Source organism: Canis lupus, chromosome 25 (assembly GCF_048164855.1).
Source record: "Canis lupus baileyi chromosome 25, mCanLup2.hap1, whole genome shotgun sequence".
In the NCBI taxonomy this organism is placed as follows: Eukaryota; Metazoa; Chordata; class Mammalia; order Carnivora; family Canidae; genus Canis; species Canis lupus.
The window spans coordinates 38,548,618-38,575,160 of NC_132862.1; the positions used below are offsets into that span (position 1 = coordinate 38,548,618).

Below are 26,543 nucleotides of genomic sequence, written 5' to 3' on the forward strand. Positions count from 1 at the left end.
CGACTGGGCCCTGGCTGAGGGATCTTCAGATGTTTATTACAAGCCGGGACAGGGCACTAGGGTTATCCTCCCTCTCATCTCCACATATGACACAGTCAGGCCCTATATCCCCTGCCATTTGTTTCCAGGGAGGTGTCCTTGGTCTGTCCTAGGGCTGGAGGTCCATCAACCAGGCCTGGTGAGCTCTAGGCTAGTCTGTGCAGTTATCCTCTGAGTCCAGGGCTGGACAGCCCTTGTGATCCCCAAGGTAGTAGGGGTGCAGGGGCAGAGAGCTCACTGTTCTGCTCCCATCACATGGGGGCCTCTCAGGGGTCCTGGCATCAACGTGGCGCTTCACAAGCCAAGTGGCCACATCCCCAAGATGCTGGCTCAGCCCCTCATAGTTCCTCTCGGACCCGAGGCAGTTTCCCAGTCTTGTCCTGGACCCGCTGCAGCCTGCGGCTGGGGGGTTCTGGGGAGGGGTCTCTGCTGGGCATTTCTTCCTCTTCTTCCTCCTCTTCCTCCTCCTCCTCTGGCTCCTTTAGCAGCTCTTTGGCTTCTGCCCACTCCTGAGGAGTAGGGAGGAGAGTCTGGCCCCATCCCCTACATCATCTGGGCCCGAAGACCCTCCCTAGGACATCTCAGCCACCGCCCTCATCCTTCACACACCAGGAGGGACGTCCCTTCCTCCTCCCACGCCTCCTCACCTGCTCCCTGTGCTCAGGCGCCCAGGTGTGCCACAGTGCCAGGGCGCAGCGCCGCCCGCGTGTCACAGCCCACACACCATGGGGATTCTCCCCACCGGAGCTGAAGGCCACAAGCCGTCCACAGCGAGGCCGAACCTGAGCCTAGGGGATGAAGGCAGCTTCAGCAACATGGCCAGGAGCTCTTGGAGAACTTGGCCCTGACTCCCTATGGCCAGTGGCAGGCAGGCACACAAGCATTCAGCTCTTCTGCCCATCACTTCCCACTCCTTAATTCAGGGACCATGGACGGGGCAGTGGGAGGAAGGGGGGATGGGAAGTCAGCCTCAAGTTGGGGAGCACAGATGCCAGACTGAAGCTAGAGGAATCAGAGCCAAAAAAAGGGGGCCTCCTCACCCCCTGCCCAGGCCCTGACTTGTCCTACCCAACCCTTCAAACCCCAGGTGTGAAGCAATCCGAGGGTATGAATGCAGTACCACACTCTGGGTACCGGGGATAAGGATCTTGGGGACATTTTTGCACCTCAGGGAGGCCTTGGATTATCAGGAGCTGGCGGCAGTCAACAGAGAAGGAGGTATCTGGGTAAGACAGAGCAGCACCTGATGCAAAATCACTGCCCCTCCCCTTCTGCCCAATTCTAGCTCTTGGTTTCTACCTGGAATAGGGCCTTGGGGACCTGTGCTTTCACCCATCCTCCTTGAGGGGGTGAGGCAAACACTGAAGGCTGGGTCTGGAAGGGCCACTTGAGATCTCCTGGGAAGATGTGATCAAACTCTGCTAGGAGAACCCCCAAAACCCAGACAAGGAGTGAAGAGGGCTGGGAGACCAGGAAAGGAAAAGGTAAATGCTCCCCCACCCCCCATTTCCCTGCATTTGCCTCTGCGAAGCTTCTATTTTGAATTCAGAGCCCACAGCTGGGCTCCCTGCCCACCCCCACCCCTCACCCCCCTACCCCCACTTACTGTGACTGTGAGGGCATTGGGCTCTGTGAAGAACAGGTCCCCACCGTGGAAGTCATCATTGAGGTAGAGGAGCCCACTGCAAAGGGAGGAAGCAGCAGGCAATGAGACCCCAGCCCAGGTCCACCTGCCTGACCCCTGGGGTGGGAGTGCTGCCCACCTGTAGTCCCGATAGGTATAGGCTGGGGGCTCCCGCCAGCACTCCCCCGTGTCAGGGTCCAGGACACAATTGTCTGCATGCACCGGGTGACTCAGGTCCATGCGCTGGTCCTGCTCTCCTGGGAAGCAAAGGGACGTGGTGAATGCACCTGTGCCCATCCACTGCCACCCATCCTCGCCCCGTGGCTTTGGGGGATCATGGCTGGGCAGAGGAGCCAGGCCCTCACCCGGGCAGGAGAGTCAGGAGCCCACAGAGTCTGGGGATGCTAAGAATGTGCAGTGCCCGGCCGGGGCGCAAGGTCGGGGAGGCAGAGCTAGGGTCCCTGGCAGTCACCTTCTATGGCGCTACGGCACACCAGCTGCGTGAAGGAGAGATGCAACGGCCGCTCCGGGGAGAAGTAAGCCTGTGTCAAGGTCCTCACACGCTCGCTCACCTCCAGAAGCAGCTTAGCCCCCTGACTGCCCACGGCTCCAGCGTGTGCCAGCTGCAAGCCCGGAGAGAAAGGATGGGAAAGGAGGGGGCAATGGAAGGGCAGCCCTGCCCCAGCCCCTGCCCTACTTCTATGCCCTCCACCCACGGCTTTGGTCTCAGTAGCCAGCTCTATCCTGCTCCTTCCCATTGGCTCTGTGACCATAACCCAGGTTCTGATGTCTTAGAACACTTCCTCTCCTGCCTCCCTCAACTCTAGGGGGGTGGTGAAGGGTGGTTGGGGGCCCTCGAGTGTTCTCAGTCCCAGGAGACCCCTCCATGGGCGAGGCCCAGGCCTGGGCACCCAGCCTCCTGCGTGCCCTCTCCTCTGATTCTGGGCATCAGACCAGGGCATGGGGGCCTCCTCTTACCTGTGCAGCCTTGAGCACCGTGAGCCCCTCGAAGCGTTCATGGGGGCTGTGAGGGGAGCGGCGGCCTCGATAGCCAGATCTGGCTCCAGCCTCAGTGGCATCCTATGGAGGGAGAGAGTTGGCTGTGGAGTCTCACTCCCTAGGCCCCAGGCCATGCCCCCACCTCCCTGCCCACAGGGCTACAAGACCCTTCTCCAATCCTCCCTCTCCACAAAAGAGGCTAGCAGCCTGCAGGGTCCTCTGGTGACTCCTGTTCCCTGAGCTGCTGCCCCTTCCCATAGAACGACTATCTTCAGGTCTATATCATCACTTTCTGGTAAAGATCTGGAATTCCACCAGCCAAGGAGGCTATGCCCAGAGCTCTGAAGAGCCTCCTACACTGGAGAAGGGGCCTCTGAGAGGGCAAGGGTGTTTAGAGAAGGGGGGCAGGAAGGGCTCGCTCATTTGTTTCTGATGAGCCAAGGATAGAGGAGTCTTTCCAGAACCAGGGTCCAAGTAGCAAATTGGATAGTCAAGGCCGGGTCCTGGGCAGCTCGAGGTGGGGAGACAGCATCAGCCAAGGGGCCTCTCTCTGACACCCTTGACACACTCCTGGAGGATGTGGGAACCCTGGTGCTTAGCCCCAACTACTCCACCACCTACCCGAGTCTTATTCCCCAGGGGGCTCCTGGTATCTGGATGTCGCTTTCCTGACATCTATTCATTTGGCAGCTTTCTGCCACCACTACCCAGTTACCCTGTATATAAACCCCATCTCTGAGAGACCACATACTCACCCAAGCCATCTAACCTCCCCTTCTGGTATGTATTCATTTGACAAATTTGTACTGAGCACTTCCTATATGCCAGGCACTGTTATAGGCACTGAGGACACACCCGTGGACATGAAAAGTTCCCTGCTCTCATGCGGTTTGTTTGTTTATTTTAAAATGTTTATTTATTCATGAGAGATACAGAGAGAGAGAGGCAAAGACACAGGCGGAGGGAGAAGCAGGCTCCCTGTGGGGAGCCCGATGTGGGACTCGATCCCAGGACCCCAGGATCATGACTTGAGTCAAAGGCAGATGCTCAACCACAGAGCCACCCAGGTGCCCCTATAATGCCCCTATATTTTGAGTAAATAAACAAACCAACCAACCAGATCAATTCAGATGGTGATAAGTGGTATAAAGAAAATTATAACAGGACTACAACCTTGAGAGTGCCCAGGCAGTGGTTAGGGGGCAGCTGAGTGAGGTGACGTTTAAATTGAAAGCAGGGATGCCTGGGTGGCTCAGTGGTTGAGCGCCTGCCTTGGGCCCAGGGCGTGATCCTGGAGACCTGGGATCGAGTCCCACGTCGGGCTCCCTGCATGGAGCCTACTTCTCTCTATGCCTATGTCTCTGCCTCTCTCTCTGTGTGTCTCTCATGAATAAATAAAAAAACTTAAAAAAAAAATAAATAAATTGAAAGCAAATGATATGAAAGAGCTGCTTGAATATGTGAAAGAAAAAAATGTTCCAGGCAGTAGAAATAGCAAGTGCAAAGGTCCTGAAACCAGAGTGAATTTAGTGTGATGGAGGAATAGAAAGAAGGGCTGATACTTGAGAGTTTTCCCTGACTCCATCCTTTCATCCATCGTCTTCCACATAGATTTAGTCCTGAACTTCTCTAGCTTTGTTTTTTTTTTTTTTTAAGATTTCATTTATTTATTCATGAGAGACACAGAGAGATGCAGAGAGAGAGGCAGAGACACAGGCAGAGGGAGAAGCAGGCTCCATGCAGGGAGCCCGAAGCGGGACTCGATCCTGGGTCTCCAGGATCACACCCTGGGCTGAAGGTGGCGCTAAACCGCTGAGCCACCCAGGCTGCCCTGAACTTCTCTATTTTTGATTTTCTAGATAGTTCTCATCTGTCTCCCTCTCTTCATTTCCTAGAAACGAGGATCTAACCTAAGGCAGTGGCACTCTTGCATCATCCCAGAAGCTTCCCCTCCTTCCTTTCATCTCCCAGTGCATTCTCCAGAGTTCCACTAGAGGGATCTACCAGTTCTGGAGGATGGGGACTCCAGGCCCAGCTCCTGCTAATGCATGGGGACAGAAAAGCTAACCCCTCCTTATATTCTCCGATAAGCTGTCCACCAGTGACAAACCCCTTGGCAGGGTACAGAAGGCCCTTCATCATCTCTCCTGTGTCTCCACCTCTGGCTTCTCTGTTACCTCTTCTGGATAACATACATCTTGATGACATAGTGACAGCTAATCCTGAGCACTTTTTTTTTTAAGGGTTTTTTTTTTTTTAAGATTTTATTTATTTATTCATGAGAGAGACACACACACAGAGAGAGAGGCAGAGACACAGGCAGAGAGAGGCAGGCTCCATGCAGGGAGCCCAACGTGGGACTCGATCCCGGGTCTCTGGGATCACACCTTGGGCCGAAGGCAGCACTAAACCGCTAAGCCACCCGGGCTGCCGCTGAGCACTTTTTATATTCTTCCAACAGCTTTACCATGTACTACCTTGGTCCTCACAACAACTCTAAAAGAACCCACTGTATTTAGGCCCATTTTACAGATGAGGGAACGAGGCTCAGAGACATTAAAATACATTGCATGAGGGGATCCCTGGGTGGCGCAGCGGTTTAGCGCCTGCCTTTGGCCCAGGGCGCAATCCTGGAGACCCAGGATCGAATCCCACGTCGGGCTCCCGGTACATGGAGCCTGCTTCTCCCTCTGCCTGTGTCTCTGCCTCTCTCTCTCTCTCTCTCTCTGTGACTATCATAAATAAATAAAAATTTAAAAAAAAATTTAAAATACATTGCATGAGGTCACCCAGCTAATCGCCGTTGGGGCTGGCCCATGCTCTTAACTCCTGTGCTCTACACTTGCCAGACTACCCCCTTATTCTCCTTCCTTATGACCTGGCTTTCCTCCCCTTCTCTGCCTTAATTCATCCTTAAGACTGAGCTCAAGAGGCGCCTGGGTGGCTCAGTCAGTTAAGTGTCTGCTTTCAGGGGATCCCTGGGTGGCTCAGGGGTTTAGAGCCTGCCTTTGGCCCAGGGCATGATCCTGGAGTCCCGGGATCGAGTCCTACGTTGGGCTCCCGGCATGGAGCCTGCTTCTCCCTCCTCCTGTGTCTCTGCCTCTCTCTCTCTCTATCATGAATAAATAAATAAATAAATCTTAAAAAAAAAAAAAAGTGTCTGCTTTCAGCTCAGGTCATGATCCCTGAGTCCTGGGATGGAGCCCTCAGTCCAGCTCCTAGCTCAGCTAGGAGTCTATTTCTCCCTCTGCCCCTCCCTACTGCTCATGCGCTCTCTCTCTCTCTTTCAAATAAATAAATAAAATAGTTTCTTTTTAAAAAAAAAGACTGAGCTCAAGTGCTCCCCCATAAGCCTTGGTATTTTGGTGCTTCTATTTGGATAGGTACATGCTTCTTGTTAGCAAACTTAACCACTCGCTCTAATTAGGTGTCTCCATGTCTGATTCCTTCTCTATATGTGAGCTCCTGAATGCACATCTATGTTGTGTTTCCTCTCCCTGGAACCTAGTAGTTCTAAGTATGCAGCAGATACTCAGTGAGTGTGTACAGAAGGAATGTTAACCCAGAATGAAGATGGAAGCTTCCCAAAATGGGAGACTCAACCTGGTGAATATGGATCATTCAACCCAAACTAGCAGGGGATGCAATAGGTGGGGAAAGAGGCCTACATGTCCGCTAAGCCACTGGCCAAGCCGATAATTTTTTATTTTTTATTTTTTATTTTATTTATTTTTTTTGCCAAGCCGATAATTAAACTCTTGGCTAACCAAGGAAACCTCACCTGCACACTCACCCTTTTTTATGCCATTACAGGTTTTTTTGTTTTGTTCTTCCCATCAATTTCTAGTAAAATTCCTTTGTAAAGAGTGTCCATCAACCCCATGCTGAGAAGAACAGGACTTGTCCACAGCAGTGAGGTGGGGGCAAGTGCAGTGCCCGCTGAAGAACCAGAGAGGGCAGAACAGGGGCAGGGGGGGCTGCGCCTGAGGTCCCTAACTAGCCACCTACTCACAGGGCTTACCTTGGCCAGCTGCAGCAGCACCCCACACTCAGCAGGGGTGAGCAGCCCGTCCAACACCACACGCTCTGACCCATTCAGCTGTCTTGCGTCATGGGTTAGGGTTACCCCCTCCAGGAGGAGCACATCTGCAGGGGAAGGACAGGGAAGGGGGTGTTGAGCACCCCTTGAGGGCAAGCCCAGCTGCAGCTGGCAGCCCCCAGACTCTCTGCGCTCCTGCTTCCTGCTCTCCTAGGAACCTACCCTTCCAGTGAGTCAAGGGCTTCGGCTGTGGCGGCTCATGGTCCCAAGGCCTCTTCTCTTGATCCTCTCTCAGGGGTGAGAGATGTGCTCAGCGTATGTGCAGGCCAGTCCAGACCCATCTTCCCCAGACCTCCCAGGACCCCTCCCTCACCTTCCAGCTCAGGCCAGGCCCCTCCTACCACAGGGCATCACCTACCTGAGCTTTTCTCTGAGCGCCTCAGGGATGACAGCTGCTGGGGTCCAGGGATCCTGGGAGAGTCAGGAAAAGCACCATGACCCACCAAGTCCAGCCTGAGTCCCTGACATTAGACTCTCAACTACCAAATTAAGGTCCTTCTTCTTCCAGAGTGGAAGGCAGAGGTGGGAGAAGCCCTGGACTCATGCTCGGGAGCTCTGGGAACTGGGCCAGACTACCACAATTCACATAGCACTATTTGTTAGGCGCTATTCTAGCAGCTTTTTTTTTTTTTAAAGATTTGATTTTTTTAATTAATTAATTAATTAATTTATGATAGTCACACAGAGAGAGAGAGAGGCAGAGACATAGGCAGAGGGAGAAGCAGGCTCCATGCACCGGGAGCCCGATGTGAGATTCGATTCCGGGTCTCCAGGATCGCGCCCTGGGTCAAAGGCAGGCGCCAACCGCTGCGCCACCCAGGGATTCCTATTCTAGCAGCTTTATCTACAGAAGTGGAATACGTGGAGCTTTATCATGTAATGTTCACAATAGTCTTATGGAACACATTGTATGAATGTGCCCATTTTGCAATTGAAGACTCTAAGACACAGACAGGTAAAGTAACATGCCCCAGGTCACATAGCTAGTAAGTGACAGAGTTGGGATTCAAACTAGCTTTCGAGGGGCACCTGATGGCTCAGTTGTAGAGTGTGTGACTCTTGCTCTTAGGGTCATGAGTTCCAGCCCCAGGTTGGATATGGAGCCTACTTAACACACACACACACACACACACACACACATACACACACAATAAACTAGCGTTGGAGCGATGCTTTGATCCAGCAGTTCTCAACCAGGGATTCTGCTCCCCAGGGGACATTAGGCAATGCCTGGAAACATTTTTGATTGTCGTGACTCAGAGAGTGCTATTGATATCTACTGGGTAGAGGCCAGGGAAGCTGCTGAACATCCCACAATGCCTAGGAAAGCCCCCTTCTTCTGCCCTACAAAGAATGACAGTTCAAAAATGTCAATAGTGGGCAGCCCCGGTGGTGCAGCGGCTTAGCGCCGCCTGCAGCCCAGGGCGTGATCCTGGAGACCCTGGATCGAGTCCCACGTCAGGCTCTCTGTATGATGCCTGCTTCTCCCTCTGCCTGTGTCTCTGCCTCTCCCTCTATCTGTCTCTATGAATAAATAAATAAAATCTTAAAAAAAAATGTCAATAGTGCCAAGATGGTGAAGAAAAAGATTTTTGTTATTGTCCTAGCAATGAACAAACCTCTGCCCTTTAGTTTCCTCTCATAACTACAACAAAAAGAACTGTAACAAAAGCAGCAGCAACAGAGACTTCTCTACTGTGCAGCAAATGATACAGCTTCAGTAATTATGAGATAGGTGTGATGTGCCCATTTTACCAGTAAGGAAATTGAGGCTGAGGCAAGTGAAGGTCCAGAGCTTGTTTATGGCAGAGAAGAGACCAACACTCAGGCCTATGTGACCCCAAAGTCGCCCTCTACTATAGTACCTGCCCCTGCCCCTCAGAAACTGGGACTGCGGACTCCTCTCCAAGCCTCCCAGGGGTGTGGGAAATGGGAAGCCTTGTTGCAAACTGAAGTGACACAAATGTAGGGCATCATTGTTCTCTTCCTCTGGAGGCGGGAGCACTAAGGGGCCAGATGGAGACAAAGGGAGATATTCACCGGATCCTTGAAGCTGGCCCCCAGGTGCTCCATGGCATAGTAGAGGTGTCTCTTCTCCCCCAGAGATCGAAGGATGAAGCGCTGGATGTCCTGAGGTGGAGCAAGCAATAGGGAGGAAGGGGTGAGATGAGGAATAGAGTGAGGCAGGGAAGTGAAGGCTGGAAGAGGGCATGGCAGCCCCAGGTTCTAGGGGATAGCCTGCATGCTCCTAAACCTCTCCCTGTGCTTTTTGGTTCAACAACTTCAGGGCATCTTGGCTCAAAGGTGGGGGGATTACCTATGCATGCAGGTGTCATAGGAGGGCACATAAGGGGGGAGCGAGTAGGGGGAAGGTGAAGGCAAAGGGGGTGTGGGCTGGCACTTGGACCCAGAAAGTAGAGTCTGCAGCAGGGAGCAGGAGGTGGAGGTAGGTCAGATGCTGGACTTGGGGTTGCCTATGGTGACTGGATAGGGGGTACAGAGTCCAGGTTTTCTTCTCAGGTATATTTGATTTAGGGTCACCTCACAAGGTAAGTATGGAGCAGGGGGTTACCTCTCTTGGCCCGAGGCCAGGTCTTGGCTCTCCCAGCTGGGTCTGGTACTCATTCAGGACCTTCTTGGCAGTCTCATCCTCCGGGTAGAAGAGCAGAACACTCAGGACATTTTCCATAGCTTGGGACAGATTCCCCACTGAACAGACAGAGTGATAGGGTGGGGTGGGACATGGGGATTGAGGATGACAGCAATCCGTGGGCAGAGGCAGAGAAGACAGGCAGACAGGCAGAGCTGGAGAAGGTGGTCTCCCACTGCCAAGCCACTCCAAAGCCCCCACCCCGCCCTGGTGGACCTGCTCATCCCTTGCTTCTTTCCAAAGCTCACTCAAACACACCTAATCTGGATAGGCAGAGTTCAATGGGGAAGGAAGAGAGGAGGGAATTAAGAAAGGTGAGAAACAGCAAGGGCAGAAGGAGCCCCGTGACCCATCTCCTGAGCTTTCCACAGAGGTGCCAAAGGGGAGCCAATGAGAATCCTTCTGCCCAGCAAACGGATCCAGATAGATAGGAGGGATGGAGAGAGGGGACTCAGGACATCATCAGAGACAAACCTTCGCTTCCCCTTTCCCACCCCAGTCACCCCCAGCACCCCGTCTTCCCCAACTGACCCTGAGCATGGGCCTTGTGCAGCTGCCTCAGCAGGCTGGGGAGGAAGTCAGGGACAGGGAAGCTGCGGCCAGGACGCGTGGCTGTGTCTCCCACACAGCGCTGCCGGCACTGCAGGACCCGAATCCAGTGCCCTGCAGACAACACACGTGAACCGTTCAGCTTGTGGCGCTCCTCTCTGTGGCACCCTGAACCCCCCAGCTCCTTACCTGCAATGATCTCATAGAGGCCTCCCTGGCTCCCAGCCCCTTCCTCCTCTTCCTCACTCTGCTGCTCCTCAGGTCCTTCACAGCCAGCCCGGCAGCTCTCCATCTGGGCCAGGATCTCCTGCAGGGCCTCCTCCAGCCTGGGCAAAGCCAGCCCTGCCTCCTGGCGCCCCAGTAGCTCCAGGCCCTCATCATAGGCTGCCTGTCGGGGAGGGGAGTGAGCAGTCACCTGAGATCCTGCAGGCAAGGTGCCAAACAAGATTGGGAGGTGGAAAGATGGGAAAGGCTGTTGCTCTCATTGGGGACATGGACTTCAGGTCCCACTTTCACTTTGGGGAAGATAGGGTGGGCCTCAGGACCAGAATGGTAGAACATGGGACCTTAGTGATCCTCAGGAAGAAAACTAAGTCCCAGAGAGGGATTTTCCATCTGGGGTTACCGAGGACAGTACCCAGATCTCGTGAGGCCTGAGCCACACAGGTCCCAGTCCAGTAAGCCTGGTGTATTCCGCCAAAGTGTCTCACCCAGTGTGGTGGTGTTTCCAGGTCCCGGAAGCTCTGGGGCCGCACCCGAGACATGCGTCTGTACTTAGCCATGTCCTCCCGCATCTGCAAGTGTGTTGGGTTTGCTACAAAGAAGGTGTGTGCTGCCGCTGCTGCCAGATCCAACTTCTTCAGCTGAGAAGCAGGAGGGAGGGGGGAGTCAGTGCCCTCAGGCAGGGGTGTCAGACCCTCTGCCTGCTCACAGGCATCCCCCTCCCACACCTGGAACTGCCCCAGAACCTTCTAGAAGATTTGTCAGTCAGAACTGCCCACCTCTCAACCTCCAGAGCCCCTAGAAACAGTGTGCCTGGGGAAGCTCAGGGAAGAGGGGTTTGAAGACTTTGGAGTGGGTGCGATATTGGCAGAGGGACCTCAGGGCCTCAGTTTGGGAGACAAGGCACAGGTGAGGTCTAAATGAGGTGGGGAAGACGGGGAGACCAGAGGGACCAGCAAAACCCGCAGGTCTCTAGGACCCTGGGCAGAGGTGTGTGTGACCAGCAGCCACCCCCCCTCCCCCAGCCACGTAGGCAATAGCTACCGACTGGTAGCTGCGCAGTGTCCACTGCCCTCCCGCCAGATGCCAGGCCTCCGGCTCCTCAGCCTTGCCCCTGCCCCGCAAATGCTCACACTCAACACCTCTCCCCCCACCACGCTTCCTGTCCCGCGGCGGGGTTCCCCGCATCCCCTCCGCTTCTCTATGCCCCCACGTCGGTCTCAGTAAGACCTAAGGTTTCAGGCCCCTTCCCTCCATCTCCGACCTACTTCCACCCTGCCTTGGGATCCCATGCAGCCCCGCTCCAGCTCTGTTCCCCCCTCCCTTAGACTGTCCCTCGACGACCCCCGTGGGCACTTGACGCGGTTTTGATGGGACCGACTCAAAAGGAGACGTCCGCGGACCGCCCCGCCGGGCCCCACCCGGAGTCCGGAGTCCGGGGCGCCGGCCTTCCGCCCTCTCCCGGCGCGCTCCAAGCAGCTGCGCGGCGTGGGTCCGGCAGGACCCCCGGAAGGACCCGGGGTGGGGGGGGCTCCCGCACCTGGTAGTAGGCCCTCTGCAGGTAGTTGTAGGGCTCCCGGCGGCGGAAGGCGTCCCGCAGCGCGCTCCCCACGCGGAGCCGCGCCGCGCCCCCGGGGCCCAGCCTCCGCGCCCCGCACTGGGTCAGGCACTCGGCCCGGCGGAGCGCCGCGCGGAGCAGCAGGCGCTCCCAGGCCCCCTGCGCCCGGCCGGGCCCCGAGTCCCGCCCCGGGGCGTCGAGCGGCACCGCGGGGAGCGCGGCCCCCGGCTCCGCCGCGCAGAGCGCCCCGCAGTCCCGGCGCGCGCGGCCCAGCGCCGCCCGGCTCCGCAGCGCCTCCCGCAGCAGCGCCACGGCCGGCGCCCAAGCCCCGGCCGCGTAGGCGCGCAGACCGTCGGCGTAGAGCAAGTCGGGAGCCTGGGGGGGCGCCGCCGGGGACAGCGGGGCCAGGCCCGGGGGCTCGGGGGACCCCGGCGGGGGCAGCAGCAGCAGTAGCAGCAGCAACCGGAGGAGCCGGAGCATGGTGCCAGGGGCGCCGGCCGGCTGCCGAAGCGGAATGCGGGAGCCGAGAGGGGGAGACAGGGAAGGGGGAAGGGAGAGGGAGGGGAAAGGAAGAAGAGATGGAGAGGAGGGAGGAGAGGAAGAAAGAAGGAATGAGCCGGGCCTGGGAGAGCTGATGCGGCCCAGACTCAACCCTGGGAGAGGCCACAGGAGAGCCAGAGACGTCAGGAAGCCTGGCAGAGAGTGGGGAAAGCAGTCTTCAAGACAAGGGACAGTGTGGGACGAGAAACAGGCCCTGAGGAGCAGATGGCAAGCGGCAGGAAGCAGAGTAGGCTGGGGCTTCGGAAAACAGCCTGGGGAGCCTCTTAGGACCCTTGACTCCAATCCCTGAGGCCCATGGGGTCAGGGGAACCACTGGGGCTGTGTTCCCCTCTGCTCTATCTGCACACCACAGGCACTCTTGAGTCCATGACAAGGATGGTGGATGCCTCCCACACACCTACCCACACCCACTTTTGGAAAAAAGAGCTTTAGGTTGCAGCAGGGGATTCGGACATGTGACACCAAGTCAGGCCCAAGTCCTTTCCTGCCCAGAATGTGAGGTCTAGGTGGATTTGGGGGAAGGAGGAGAGTTGGGGCATGGCACATGGACTTGCACTCTGCAACAACTTCCACAAATCTGGACAGAGATCCTTCTTACCCCAAACCAGTAAACTCAAGTGTCCCCCCCATGCCCATGCCCAGCACAAGATGCTTTAATCAGCCTGTCCCTCTGTATGTCTTCGTGTTTGAGTTGGTCTTTGTCCAGGTGTACTTCTGTGCCGCTGTTCGTGGCCTCTGCTCTATGTTGTCTTCTGTGAGCCATCTCACCCCCAAGCCTCCCACCATACCCTCTGCCACCCAGGCACACTGGACACGGAGGCTTCCATGGTAACACTTCAGGCTTTAATACATTTTGCTAAGGATGATGGAAGGTGAGTAGGACATCTGGTCATTGAGATGGGAGGCAGCAGAGGGGTGGGGAGCCTCCAGGCCCCAGATCCAGTGCCCATCTCCATGGAGTCTGGAGGCAGCTGCTCTAGGCTCAGGGCCAGAAGTGGTATTACTCACTCTGAGCCCCTCCTCTGAGTCTTGTAGGCCCACGTGGGCTCACAGGGTCAGCTGGGGGAAGATGGGGTTACCTGGGCCCCAGGATCCTCCCCAAGGTCTTGCGCTCCCCTCACCCCCTGTCAGGGAACAGCGTCTCCCCGCACTTAACCCCAAAGGAAGTCCAACGGCTCTGCTGTCAGGGGACCCAAGGGAGAGCCTGCGGGGTGAGAGGCCCAGGGGTCTGGGCCGGCGAGGAGAGGGTCCTGGGGAAGCAGTCGGAGAAGGCAGAGGTGTCTCATCGATGAAGGTGGTGATCTCTTCCCGGAAGAAGCCAGGACCCCGTGGAGGTCCCCCACCTGACCCCAATACCCCACCCTCCAGGAATTGGCGAAGGCTAGCCAGCCCTCCACCTTCACCTTCCTCCTCATCCTCCTCATCCTCCAGCCTTTGCCTCCGACCCAGGTACTCAGGAGGGCCCCCCAGGGCTCGGCTCTGGGCTGGGAGGACCCGGATGTCATCAGAGGATGACCACTTATGCAGGATGGAGCCTGGTGCCCGAGGAGTAGAGAAGATGTTGGTCTCATCATGGGACAGACGGCGGGATAGAGGGACCTGGGAAGAGAAGCAGGTAGACGCAGAGATGCTACAGGGACAAAGTGGGAGTAGAGGCAGGAACCAAAGTGGGGACTCTGCAAGGTGGCTCCACCCCCTTAAGCTTTTGCAAAACATCTCTAATGGGCAAACCTGGTTCTGAGAGGTCTGAAGGGGAGCCTCTCTCACCACACCTTTCACCTACCCCTTAGGTGCCCTGCAGGCCAGGGCTAGGGAGTGGGGAGTCAGGATGGTTAGCAGAGACTGGAGACAAATAGTAAGGGGGTACCTAGAATAGGAGGTGCACTCCCTAGTTCCATACCTGTAAGTAGTGGACCCTCTCAAGAGGGGGAAAGAGCATGTGCCGTCCAGGCAGCAGCTTCACCTGGGAGGGGTCCCTGCTCCCTGGTCCTGTGGCACCGTTAGCATCAAAGCGAACTTTACACACTCGGCCATCTGCATAGTCATCACAGCCCCCGTCTAGGAGAGAAAAGGGGCAGGGTGGTTACAGGCAGGGAATACCCACTTCCCTCCCCACCCCCCTTTAAAACCTCCTGCCTCCTTTGTAAGCTTGGGTGCGGTGGGGTGTGGAATCCTTCTGTGCCCACTAGTCTGTAAGCTCCAAGAGGAAAAGCAAGAGTTTCTAACGTCTTTGCGTTCAGAGTTAGGTCCCTAGGGCTTCATACATAAAGAGGCATTTATTGAAACAGTTACAACCCCACCCAAGAACTGTCCCTCCAGGTAGGGGTCTCTCTTAGGGAGCTCAGCCTCCTCTTAGTTCCACAGCCTCCCTTTATAGTTGTGTTAGGGCTCTGGACTGTTTTTCGGATACTCGGCCTGGAGAGTGGAGGCAGAGCTGGGTAGTGTGGGCTTCCAGAGGGAAACTGACACCGGGTGCAGGGAGCCCTCGGTGCAGAAGGAAGCGGTGGGTGTACATGGGGTGCGTGATTAGGGAAAGGGGAGCCCAGAGTCAGCTCAGGGCCGGCGCAGGTTCTGTCCAGGAGGGGGCACTCCAGAGCAGCCCGTCCCCACACAGAGAAGGGCCGGTGGAAAGGCGCAGAAAAGGGAGCCGAAGCCCGGGAACGCCAAAGCCCAGTCCTTCCTCTGACCGTCGTCGCCGTCCTCCTCGGACATGATGGCCACGCACTGCTCCCACACGGTGCGCACGTCGGCCCGGTAGCGCTCGCAGGACCAGATGAAGGAGGGCAGCAGCAGTGTCTGTGCCATGGAGCACCACAGCACAGCCAGCACCATCCACGGCGGAGCCGAGTCCGACTTAAGGGAGAAGAAGCTCACCACCTAGCGGGAGGATGGGGAATGGAAAGGCGCGGGGTCACGACCCAGCCGGCTCCCAGAGGTCCCACTTGGCCCCCCACCCAATATCCTAGTGCGGGGGGTGGGGGGGTGCCGAAAAGGGATGGCCCAGTTCACAGAGGATCGTGATGGAGGCAGAGTTGGAAGGGGAGATGGGATGAACAGAGGGGAAGGGACTGATTCAGGGGAAGGTCCGGGGTAAGTACTGCAGACAAAGCCCTGACATCCAGAGGGACAGAACACTTGAACACAGAGAGAAATTCAGGAATCCGAACTAGCTGGGGATGCATAGCTGGGGTGGTGGGGTGAGCTCTCAGGGGTTGCCACCCTGGAGTGCTCAGGGACCCTGTGGGATGTCCTGAGACTGTTAGGGAATGGAGACTGGACTGGGCTGCTGGACAGTGGGCTGGGGGGCTTAAGTGTGGAGCCACAGGATAGATGGTGGCGCTGGAAGACGGGGAGTGGGGTTGAGTAGCAGAAGCTGGAAAGCAGATGACAAGACTGGAGGCAATGGGAACTGGGAGCTGGATGATAGGGGTGGGGGGCTCACAGATGGGGGTGGGCAGAAGAGACGAAGGTGGATGGCAGAGTTGCTGTATGGCTAAAGGACTTGGAAGTCAAGCGATTGTGCTGGGGCCCGGACTAGGGAGAGCAGGTGGGGGACCCCAATCTCACCAAGATGGGCACCCCTGTGAGTGAGTCATAGAGAAAGACGATGGCGCTGACCAAGTTGGTGACCTGCAGGGATGTCTTGGCCGACTCAGAGCCATCCAGCGAGGACCGCCGCTTCCCTCTGGCATCCTCCACCACAATGGCTGGCACCTCAAAGGCTGGCCGGGTACCCAACCCCCCTGGCCCAGCCCCCTTGGCACCACCCCCAGCCCCTGCTCTCGGGCCGCCCAGCCGAGCCCTCCGGGGCCTGGCCCACAATGTCTGGTAGAAGGTGATGGCCACACAGACCAGCCCCATGACAATGCCCCCAAGTAGCAAGAGGCTGAAGCACACGCCAAAGCCCAGGCCGATCTTGGAGACTATGAACTGGCAGCCACGGGCATAGTACCGCTCGCCATTGTTGTGCCAGCCAATGGAGGGTAGTGTGGAGAGGATGAAGCTGACCATCCAGATGCCCATGACAGCGTGCAGTGCCTGCTTCTTGGCGTTGCTAAGGCGGTAGTTGACAGGCCAACGCACCATCCACATGCGATGGTAGGAGAGTGAGGCGACTGTGAAGCAGGTGGCCAGGGCCAGGGTATAGTAGGTGGACACGAAGACCTTGCAGATGCTCTCGTTCCAGTCATAGTCGGAGGAAGCCTGGCGCCGTAGCTGCACCACAGCGAAGGTGGTGAGGGGCACAGCCGCCATGAGTATGTGTGTGCCCGCCAGGAAGCAGAGCAGCAACTCCAGCGGCTTGTGCTTCTGCTGCTTGGCCGAGATGCTGAGGATGATCCAGGCATTGGCCAGCAGCGCCAGGAGCCCACAGGCAAGCCAGGACAAGGCGTTTGAGCGCAGGGAGGCCTCCTCTGCCCCTGCTCCTCCCCGAGCCATCCTATCCCCGGCTCCCCCCACCCCCTTGAACTCCTGGGGGTGGGGGCTGGGTCTCACCCAGGAGCCCCACTCATACACACACCCATGATGCACACAATTCCTGCCCTGTGGTGAAGCAGGCCGCCTCTAGGCCTACCCTGCTGCTCAGCATTGCATGACTGACCCAGCTAAAGTCCCGTGTGGAGGGCAGGGGAGGAGACTGAGGGTCAGCAGAGGTGGTCCTCAGCCTCCATATTGGGTGGTGCCCTTCCTGAAGTATCTCTGTGGTCAATGAGGGAGGCAGGCTGACTGCTTTCCCAGCTATGAGGCTGGCTGAGGAGCTTTGGTCCCCATGCCGGGACTTCCAGGTCTCCTCTTCCTCTGGTTCTTGACCAGTCAAGGATCTTCTGGGCACCCCCAAGGGGTGTGGAGGGTTAGGCTCAGCCACCTGGACAAACAGCAAGGGAGAAATGACATGTGGGAGGGGGAGGGTAAAGGTAGGGCAGGCTGGTCTCTGACAGATTTCTCATGCCCCCTTCTCTTGAAATCATAGAAATAACGGATTACTAGGGGCCATGGGGCCATTCAGAACATTCTTCTGCCTTCAATCAGATGGCCAGTCACAGCCCACACAGGTAGGAGACCTGCTTTCCAGACCTTGAGAAAGAAGGTATTCAGACCCCCCGTCTCCTATACTTTTTGGCCCTTTTTCTTCCCTCTGGCATTCCCAGGTCCCCTCTTCTTATAAACCCTGCTCAGTGCTATTCAACCCTTATCTTCACGTCCCCGAATCTCTCTCCAGAGCTACTGCTGGAGATGTATGACTTGTTTCTTCTTGAGGGTTCGCAGTAAACTGGGATATGTAACCTATTCCAGCTCCTGGGCCCAGGGGTGTTGGTGCTTAGCCCTATTTCCCCAAGCCTGCATGATTCCCCTTGAGCTCACCAGGGATCTGGGAAGATAGAAGAAAGGAGGCTGGGACCAAGGGAGGGGGGCTAGGGAACACGCAGGCGGGGAAACCACTGACATCAGAAGCATCCAGAAATGGAAAGATGGGGATCTAGGGGAAGGAGGAGAGTTTGAGCAGAAGAGAAAGAGGGGGCAAAGTGATAGTATCTGAAAATAGAAGGGAACCCCCAGAGACCCCTGGAGTGGAGGCTTGGGAGGGAGAGGGATTGTGTGGAGGGAGGGAGCAGGAAACAGGGAGGCTGAGAAGAAAAGCCAGATTTCCATAAGGTGCTGACTCCCACTGGTGGACCTCCATTCTTTTCTCCCCTGCCCCAGCCTCAGTCTCCCTCTGCAGGGAGGGAGGAGAGTCCTGACTTGCCAGAAGCTGAGCTTCAGGGAGTCCTGGGGAGGGGGTAAGAGGAAATCAGGTGAAACCCTGAACAGAGTGGAGGCAAGAAGGATGAGCTAACGGCTTTGGCTTGGGGGGGGGGGGGTAATAGGGGTGGTGTAAAAATGGGGCACAGTAGTGAGAGGGTCTGCTTTCTGTGGAAGACCCTCCGATCCTTGATCCTTGCCCTCCCTGAGAGGTCCTAGTCCGCCCCCCACCTTTGTTCCCTTCGGAGCCCAGTACACCCCAGTTGCCATGGCAATGGCCAGCCAGAGGGAGGTGGAAGGAATTGGTCAGCAGCGCCCCCCCCACTACTCTCCTCTACAGCCTGGCACCCCTTCCCACCTACCCCCCCCACCCCAGCCCCAGCGGGTGGGCTCGGGAAGAAAGAGATGGGGAGTCAGAGAGGGAGGGAGGCAGGAAGGATGTGAAGGACAGAGAGGAGGTGAAGGACAGAGGAAGGCGGGGGTTTCTGGGGGACTCTGCCGCGGGCAGGGGTCCCTCGCCCTTCGGGGTGAAGGGGTAAGGTCAGGCGGCTCCTCCCTCCCGCCACCCACCCTCTGCTCCCGGGCAGTGACAGCAGGTGGCTGGGGAGGAGGGGCCGGCCGGAGGGGAGAGGAGGCGGCGGCGGCGGCGGCGGCGTGGGGGAGGCGGGGAGGGGGCCGCGGGGCCGGGGCCGGGGCCGGGGCCGGGGCCGGGGCCGGGGTCGTCTTACCTCTGGCCGCGCCCGGCACTGCCATGGGGACCGCGCTCCCGAGCGGCTCGCCCGGGCTCCCGCCGGCTCGGGCTCGGGCTCGGGCTCCGGCTCCGGCTCCGGCTCCGGCTCGCCCGCCCTCCTCCTTCCCTCCCTCTTCCCTCCGGGCCTCCCTCCCCCCGCGGTCCCGGCCTCCGGGGCTCGGGCCGCCGCTCCCCCGGGCTCTGCCCCGGCCGCCCCGCGCTGTCGGGCCCCCCCTGCCGGAGGCCCGCGCCGAGAGCCCCAGGTCGGGGGCCGGCGGGGAGCGGCTCGGGGGGCGCGGGGGCGAGTGCGGGGCGGGGAGCCGGACGGCGGCGACTTGGGGGGGGAGGGGCAGCGAAGGCGCCGGCAGGGAGGGGGCGAGGACGCCGGCTGGGAACCGGCTTCATTGGTGAGACGGTTCGTGTCCTGCCCCCACCCCAGCCCGCTTTCCGACACGAACACAAGCTTCGGAGGCAGCTGGTGGTGTTCGGGGAGGAGGAAGCGTGTGTCACTGAGTGTATCCGCGAGGGCTGCGCCCGGCGTGTAGCCCCGGAGGGACAGGTGCTGGAGGTTGCGAGGAAGCTGGGGCTGCTGGGGGAGGGGGGGCACAGGTCTAAAAGAATGCACCCCCCAACACACACACACACACACACACACACACACACACACACGCATCGCTTCCTCCTCCTGGAACACAAACTCACACTTCTGTTGGGGATGCACACAATTGGCAGGCACACATTACAGTTTCTCTTGGTCCCTTTTCCACCATACACATACGTGTACGTGTGTAGCACACACAACCTTGCAGCCTCTCCCTCAGTACATGAGAGGGGCCTGACTAGGAATCTGGGCCTCTGGCAAGCACACCCGGCCCCCGTGGGGTGGGCAGGTGGGTGATCAGCCTCCCGGGAATGTTTCTTTCTCCAGGGAAGCTTCGTCTCCTTCCCCTGGCGGGCCTGGCAACCTCTTCTCTGGGTCTGATCCCAGAGATCAGAAGATCCGGGTCCAGGGAGAAGAGTCTGTCTGCCTGTCTCTCTCACATACACACATGTACACACGAAGGAGAGCATCTTCTCGACAGTAAGTTTATTGTATTCTTCTGTCAGCTCAGGGAGGCAGGGGCGGGAGTGGGCAGCAATGCGGAGCCAGCAGTGGGGAGTCCTGGCAGCAACTGGGTGTTCTTCCTGGAAGGGGCAAGCTGGAAAGAGAAGACTCCTCGGGGAAAGGCGGTAGGGACTGAGACAGATGGTGAGAAAGGGAAGGAAGGAGAGGCAGAGGAGCCCGCGGATCCTGAGAGAAATGGATCAAGAAGAGGAGGAAGAATAATTGTAACCCCAATTTTCCTGTATCCTGAATGGTTTTGGGGGGGAAATGAAGGAAAGTACAGGGCAGTGGCACTGAAGCCCAGCATGGTCAATCCTTCATAGGAGGTCCCCTCAGAGGGTTCCCTCTCCAGCCAACTTCCCACCCCCTCCCCCTGGCAAAGCTCACCTTCCAGAAGGTTCTGCAACAGGGTGAGTGGTAGGTCACTGGGCACTCTCCCACAGGGCCTGTGCTCCCAGCCTGTGCTCTGATTAGGAGAATTGGCAGCTTTGTCCTCTGGTAACATGATTCTGCCACCAGCAGGTGATAGAGCAGGGATTTTAGGCAGGGAAGTCTTCTGTGTTTCTGAACTCTCTGAGGCAGGCCCTGCCTGGTGTGGTGTGCCCTTATGAATCCAGGGGTAAGGACTGGGCATCAGTGACTAATCAGCTGCAGAGATCTGCGGGATTCTTGTCTCTGTGTTCGGGATAGAGCCCTGGAACTAGGGGTTAAGAGACCTGGGCTAGTCCTGACACTGGCACTTCCTAGCTGTGTGACCTTGGGCTATCATCTGACCCCTCCGAGTTCCATTTCTGATCTATAAATTGGAGATACTAGTCTTGGTCCTGACACTACTGCTCTGTAAGATTTTCTTAAGGTTTAAACAAACAAAGGATGTGAAACTGGCTCTGAAATTGAGTGGTCCTGTTTGGCTGACAAGGAATTGTGTCTGTGTACAAGTGTGGGCTCTGTACATGGGTGTGTGTCCAGGGCTGCCTGTTTGTGCACATGTCAGGATGTGAGTCTATGCCCTGCCGACACAGAGTGAGAAGTGGGCAGGATGGAGCAGTGGAGGCTGGCAGTCAGGAGCCTTTTGATCTGGATCTACCCTCGACTGGCTCTGTCCCAAGGTCCTTCCACTAATATGACAGTCCTGTGCTTCATGCTTCAGACAGCCTGCCCTCCAAGCCAGCCTTGCCCTCCAAGCCAGTCAGGGCTGGTCCCGCATGATTCCCTGGGATCAGGGGGCAGTGGGGGAGAGAGTTGGGAAAAAGTCATAGGGCTAGGCTTGATGCAAAGGAAACGGGGAAGAAATGGCGTAAGCCTCTGCAAGAGGAGGACCAATGGCTAAGTGTGAATAAGGAGAGCTGGAGAGGGCTGGAAGTGCTGGGGTCTGCTACATTCATCTGGTCCGCAGGCCCAGGAGCCCAGCAGGAAAGGCAGGGGAGGACAGCCGGTGAGCTTGCAAGCCGGAAGCTCCACCTGGCCCCGCGCCTCAAATGAGACTACACGTCTTCTGGATCCGGCTGAAGGACAAAGAAGAGCAAGTTTATTCTTCTCCAAATCGCTTTGCATCCTCGAAGCTCCTTGTCTCCCAGACCACACTCTCCCTTCTTGGGCAGTGGTGGTCTGTCCCTGGACCATAGCTGCTGGGTGGCACCCAGAAATATCCCAGGCCTGCTGCCCCCTCACCTCTGCTCCCCGCCTTCTTCCTGCTTCCTACCTCCTCAACCACCCCACCTTTGCACCCTTCTTTGCCCTCCACCACCTTCCTTGAGCACCCACTTTCTCACTTCCATCCTATAACCCCGCCCCCCACCTCTCCCCACCAATTCCTTACTGGGAGCATTGGCAGGTCTTCTTCTCACTGAGGAGTCTCTTGATCTGAGACATCCGCTCTGCCTGGCGCTGTCCAGGAAGAAGGAGGGGAGTGGTGAGGGTCCCAGGCCTCCAGAAGGGACATGCCCTTTGGAGGGGGGAGTGGGGAGAGCTGGGAGAGGAGAAGCAGTTACTGTAACTGAGGCCACCTGTCCCAGGGTTAACTCTTTGCTCTTTCTGCTCTCTCCCAGTGCATGGATGGGTGCATGGGTGGGATCTTGGACTGGGAGAGAGCGGTGCTGGGGGTGGGGGTGGGGCGGCGGGCGGGAGGCAGGCAGAGGGAGCCAGAGCAGAAGCAGGCCACATGCACAGGGCTGCCCTTGTTTCTCTATGGGCCTCAAGTGCTCAGATGCCCTGTGGGGGTACAAGGGGGGCCTGGGGAAGCGCACTCACCCTGCGGCGCCAGCACTTAACACAGCAGAAGACGCAAAGCCCAATTAGAAGCAGAAGGCCTAAGATCCCGCCCAGCGTGATAGCCAAGAACTTTGGCCAGGACTTGATGACCACTGGGGATGAAACTGCAAAGGAGAGAGAGATGTTCCCGCTCACTGCCCTCCGTCAGGGTGTTCTGGAAGGCCCCAGGAAGGCCTTGCTTCCCAGGTACACCTGGGGCTGGGAGAGCACAGCAAGGTCCATGGGGCTCTCTCCCAGGCCATCAGGGCTGAAGGGGAAAGGCTGAGAAAGGGGTCTTAAGGTTTAGAGACTACAGGGCACTCTGGGGAACCGGAAGCAGCGGTTTCAGGCTGTGCACAGTGCATGCGTGTGTACCTGCGTGTGTGCAGGTGTCCAGGTTTGGAAAGGAGGTAGGGAGGGGGCTCTTGGTCAGATGTGCTGCATTCTTGGACTGTGAACCTTAGGGAGGTGAGAACTTGTGGGGTTGCAGGTAGGAACCACGCCTCGCCTTATCTCCTTCCCCCTGTGGGTCCAGGCAGTTTGAGAATAACCTACCCATCTCAGGGGAAGAGGGAGGCTGGGACCCTGGGTGGTCTCCACCAACCCGGGGAAGGTCCCAGAGCTGAAGAGGGAGGGGCTTGAGGTTAGGCCAGGAGCCTGGATCATCACTCACCATTGAGGCTGGATGCCAGCAGGACTTTGTCCTTGTCACTCAGGAGACACTGCCACGTTCCCCCCTCAGGATCCACCACCCATACCAGCTTCTGCTGCTTTGAGACCTTGGCAGCCTGCTCTTTCAGATTCAAGCTCAGTGTCAGCTCAGGGGAGGTGGGTCCCAGCACCTCACAGGTCAGATTGTTCTGAGAACTATTTGCTGTGGGAGGACAAGAGCCTGAGGCTGGGAGCCTGGATCTCTAAGTTCCTGGCACCTCCATACTTTAAGAGGATTCAGTAGAACAATCAAAATGCTTCACATGGATGCTCCTCTTTGAGCCTCTCAGAGCACATTTTCAAGTAGTTATAGAAAACACGCACACACACACACAGCTTTTGAGACCTGGGTCTTGGACTTGTATCTTAACCCCACTGCTTACTATCTGTGTGTCCCTGCAAGTTACTTGACAATCCAAGCCCCAGACATTAATTAAATACACAATAAATTCACAAACACATGTAAAGCTCTCAGATGGGTCTGGCATGTACTGAGCATCAAATATTAGCCATTACTATTTGTGGAGTTTTGGTGATGGGGGAGATAAGGAAGTGAAGAGCTCAATGCAGAGCCTGATGATACCCTCCTCACTACCTTAATAAGAGTGGATTTCGCTATCCTCAGAAGAAAGAGGCCCACAGAGGCAGGGGGCTTAGGGCCATAGAGGGGTGGGCAGAAGCAGAATTAGAGCCCTGGTTCTCAGCTCACACTCTTTGGGGATTCTCAGCAGAGCCCATCCCAGGCTGGCTCATAGATGTCAAGGAAGAACATGTGGATTCCAGTCTCAGTTCAAAACCAGCCCCAAGCCAGAAGGCCCTGGTTCAGCTCCATCAGGGAAGCAGGGCGGAGGGATCCCTTTTGGGGCCTCAGAGTGAATCCTGGGCCAGGTCCCTCTACCTCCTGCCCCTGCCCTCCCCTTCTCAGCCTACCTCCTCACCTCTCATTACCACGAGGTTCACTTCCTGGTACAACGTCCCCTTGGCAAGATTCAGGGTCAGGATTCCAGAACCAGCATACCGAGACAAAACTTGGGGCAAGGTAAAGCGGAGTGGGAGCGATTCCTTCATCTGAAGTTTGAGGGGGGCATGGGCCTCTTTCATAGACAGCTTCCTGTTCTCTAAGGTGAAGGAGATCCAGAGCAAGGACGAGGAGGCCCCCTGTGCCTGCCACCTCAGTTCCCCGACCAGGTTTTCATCTTCGAAGCTAAGTGGGAAGGAGAACTCCACCTGGTCCCCTTCTCTTGCATAGAATGTGTTAGAGACCTTCTGGAAAGCTGGAGGTGGGAAGAGAGAGAAGCTGGGTCAGGAGATAGGAAGTTGGGGGTATACGGGTACGGTAGGCATGGGCCAGGAGCACAAAGAGATGGAAGGGGAGGGACCGGGTGAAACCAAATCTTTAGGTTGCCACATCAAGCCCTTAAATTCTCATCTACTTCTTCAGTCCTCTCTGGTCTCTCCACCTGGCATGTTCCCAAGGCAGTGCCTCCTCCCACTGGAAGCCCTCATAGAGTAGCCCAGTCACAGGAGGCCTCTCCCTCCTCAGGATCTCTGGAGCACAAGGGGCATTTGGCATGCACTACTTAGGTGCATAATTTATCAGCCTTCACAAGATAAGGAGCAAATGCTTGCCTTGGGCTTACTATGTGCCATGCACTGTTCTGTTAAGTGCATTACACGTATTAGTTCTCGTGGTAACACTACAAGGTAGGTACTATCACGGTGAGCATCGTCCCTGAAACCAAGGCACAGAGAGGTTCAGTGACTGGCCCAAGGTCTCATGGTTAAGTCATAGCCAGGATTTCTGTTGGTCTGTGTGTTTAACCACCATACTACCCTCCGTGGGTCACATGAGGACCCAGCGGACAGGATCTGGGGTAGGACTTGCATTTTGGGCTCTTGGTGCAACAACCTCCCACCCCACTGGGGTGTGCAGCCTGGGATTCTACAGGTGCAATATATACAACAGGGCGGGCTTGCTGGTGTTAATGTCGTCTGAGTAAATGGATCTGCAGCTCAGTGGGAATGGGAGGCTAGGCAGCAAAGAAAACATGAGGCCTCCCTTGTTTCCTCCCTTGGGGCCTCCTCCAGGGGTCTTTGGGGCCCCTCACATCCTTATATCCCTTGTCCCTTCCTTCCTGTCTCTGTGTCCACCACTGAGAGGGGCAGCTCTTAGCACCCCGAGGAAGAGAGGGCTCAGTGTACCCCTTGGGACAGAATTCAGCTTCCCGGGGTGGCAGGGGGGAGACTGGCCCTGGCCTCCCTCTGTTGACCAGAAGCAGAGGGAGGAGCAGAGCAGTGAGAGCAGAGGGCCACTGAAGCAGACGGGAGAGGCGCCCCTCTTACCCAGCACCAAGACGTTTATGTTGAACTCCACTGTCTTCTGGCTCTGGGAGATGATACATGTCCAGGTGCCACCGTCCTGCAGCTCCGGCCAGGACAGTGAAAGGTTTTGGCCACCATGCTTGCTTTTGTTCCCTGGACCTTTCCATTGCACTGAAGGGCTACTCCCTGAGGGGTTTTCCAGGGTCAGGGTCAGCTGCTGCCCTTGCAGCAGGCGGATATTGCTGCTGCCACTGCTGCTGCCAGAGTCCCACTTGGCAGTCACTGTGGAAGGAGCAGGCCACCTGTGTCACACACGCCTTCCCCAAGGAGAAGGCAGAAGCCAGGAAACCAAGAATGTCTCTCCATTCCTCCCCCACCCCAACACCCAGGGACCCAGCCCCAGCCCAAGGCAGAGTTTCCCTCTCTCCTCCTGCTGGCTCCAGTCCTCTCTGCCTTTGTCACTGCCCTACTCCCTCCTTCCTCTGGCTCCTCCCCGCCCCGCCCCCCCCCCCCGCCCTCCCCCCCCCACCTCTCTGGATTTCTTTCTTTCCCACTGGCCCACCAACTGGGGGCCCAGAGGGGGATTTGAGGAGACAGGGGGGCCAGTTAGGCCAGGGCCTGTTTTCCCTGTAGGAACGGGAGTCAGGGAGGAAGACAGATTGGTTGGAGGGATCCTCTTCTACTCACAGTTGAACACCAGCAATTCCACCTCTTGCCTCTTGTCTGTGTCACAGAAGTAAATCCCTGAGTCAGCAACTTCGAGATCCTTGATGACCAGAGGAAAGGATCCTTGGTCCCACAGGTTTTTTTTCGATTCAACACGATGCTTCAGCCTGGAGCTGCCTGGGAGCAGAAGCCACATGGAAGAGGTTGGGGTAGCCTGAAGATGTGACAGCCCTGTGGAGGGCAATGCCCACGACTTTTCTGAGCTCAGCCTCTAACTTCCCGCAAAATTTGCCCCAAGTCAGAAAACCCCAGACTGGTGAGGAGGAGATTCCATCCCATGAGCTTGATTGGCCAGGATCTCATTAAGCCAAAATAAAATACTATCTTTATTTCAAGAGCACCAACCCCTACATGCCCAATACTTAACATGCATCATCTCAAGAAATCTTCACAACAATTCCAAGAAGTGAGTGAAGTGGCTTATTTTGCAGATTAAATAGTTGCCCCGACTCTTACGCATTGTTGGCAGGAATATAAACCGGTACAATTTCTTTGGGAGGTAATTTATAATATCTATCAGAATGACAAATGCACATACAAAGATACCTGTCCACCAAGAAGGAATAGGGTAAGTAAATTATAGTTTGCCCATTCAATGGAATGCTGTACGAGAAGAAGGAAGCTCTGTATCTACTGAATGGAGTAATAGCTAAGAAATA

General features: G+C 56.8%; 3 protein-coding genes and 1 long non-coding RNA gene across 9 annotated transcripts in view; 1 reads left to right on the top strand and 3 right to left on the bottom strand.

The window, feature by feature from the left end:
• Positions 1–15: 15 nt before the first annotated feature.
• On the bottom strand, positions 16–12,310 carry P3H3 (prolyl 3-hydroxylase 3). Its single transcript, XM_072799213.1, has 15 exons — positions 11,723–12,310; positions 10,671–10,823; positions 10,150–10,348; positions 9,943–10,074; positions 9,334–9,470; positions 8,802–8,891; positions 7,120–7,172; positions 6,924–6,991; positions 6,684–6,808; positions 2,642–2,743; positions 2,136–2,286; positions 1,803–1,920; positions 1,646–1,721; positions 687–827; positions 16–548 (listed from the first exon to the last, which is right to left on the bottom strand). Exons 1-15 carry the CDS (start codon positions 12,218–12,220, stop codon positions 378–380), a joined length of 2,214 nt encoding a protein of 737 aa, XP_072655314.1. The 5' UTR covers positions 12,221–12,310; the 3' UTR covers positions 16–377.
• An 817-nt stretch (positions 12,311–13,127) lies between these two features.
• Positions 13,128–20,397, bottom strand: GPR162 (G protein-coupled receptor 162). 2 transcript variants are annotated; one of them, XM_072799218.1, is made up of 5 exons: positions 20,263–20,397; positions 15,869–17,165; positions 14,989–15,178; positions 14,202–14,359; positions 13,128–13,900 (listed from the first exon to the last, which is right to left on the bottom strand). In XM_072799218.1, exons 2-5 carry the CDS (start codon positions 16,736–16,738, stop codon positions 13,349–13,351), a joined length of 1,770 nt encoding a protein of 589 aa, XP_072655319.1. In that variant the 5' UTR covers positions 16,739–17,165; positions 20,263–20,397; the 3' UTR covers positions 13,128–13,348. The 2 variants fall into 2 exon arrangements, with proteins under 2 accessions (XP_072655319.1, XP_072655318.1); XM_072799217.1 differs by lacking the exon at positions 20,263–20,397 and adding an exon at positions 18,769–18,921.
• LOC140617577 (uncharacterized) lies at positions 18,356–26,228 on the top strand. 2 transcript variants are annotated; one of them, XR_012017768.1, is made up of 4 exons: positions 18,356–18,498; positions 19,210–19,329; positions 19,699–19,851; positions 25,893–26,228. It is a non-coding gene; the product is annotated as an uncharacterized lncRNA (long non-coding RNA). The 2 variants fall into 2 exon arrangements; XR_012017769.1 differs by lacking the exon at positions 25,893–26,228 and adding an exon at positions 21,272–21,972.
• Positions 19,843–26,543, bottom strand: part of CD4 (CD4 molecule) — a 51,364-nt gene continuing 44,663 nt past the window's right edge. For 3 of the 4 annotated variants that reach the window (XM_072799219.1, XM_072799221.1, XM_072799220.1), the window contains exons 4-10: positions 25,846–26,001; positions 25,180–25,440; positions 23,775–24,110; positions 22,799–22,999; positions 22,126–22,250; positions 21,695–21,762; positions 19,843–21,380 (exon numbers count right to left, since the gene is read on the bottom strand). In XM_072799219.1, the coding sequence (XP_072655320.1) occupies positions 21,350–21,380; positions 21,695–21,762; positions 22,126–22,250; positions 22,799–22,999; positions 23,775–24,110; positions 25,180–25,440; positions 25,846–26,001 (1,178 nt within the window). In that variant the 3' untranslated portion in view covers positions 19,843–21,349. The remainder of the gene's footprint in view (positions 21,381–21,694; positions 21,763–22,125; positions 22,251–22,798; positions 23,000–23,774; positions 24,111–25,179; positions 25,441–25,845; positions 26,002–26,543) is intronic. The other variant, XM_072799222.1, reaches the window with a different exon arrangement.

What these genes read in the sequence shown, in the direction of transcription:
- P3H3 (XM_072799213.1), bottom strand. Translation starts at nt 12,220, where the DNA reads ATGCTCCGGCTCCTCCGGTTGCTGCTGCTACTGCTGCTGCTGCCCCCG. An exon ending in TGGAAACACCACCACACTGG is followed by an intron (nt 10,349 to 10,670) that starts GTGAGACACTTT and finishes CCTCCCCGACAG; the next exon opens with GCAGCCTATGATGAGGGCCT. An exon ending in TGCTGCTGCAGCTGGCCAAG is followed by an intron (nt 2,744 to 6,683) that starts GTAAGCCCTGTG and finishes CTCCCTCCATAG; the next exon opens with GATGCCACTGAGGCTGGAGC.
- GPR162 (XM_072799218.1), bottom strand. Translation starts at nt 16,738, where the DNA reads ATGGCTCGGGGAGGAGCAGGGGCAGAGGAGGCCTCCCTGCGCTCAAAC. An exon ending in TCACAGGGGTGCCCATCTTG is followed by an intron (nt 15,179 to 15,868) that starts GTGAGATTGGGG and finishes TCCTCCCGCTAG; the next exon opens with GTGGTGAGCTTCTTCTCCCT. An exon ending in CGAGGAGGACGGCGACGACG is followed by an intron (nt 14,360 to 14,988) that starts GTCAGAGGAAGG and finishes TTTCTCTCCTAG; the next exon opens with ACGGGGGCTGTGATGACTAT.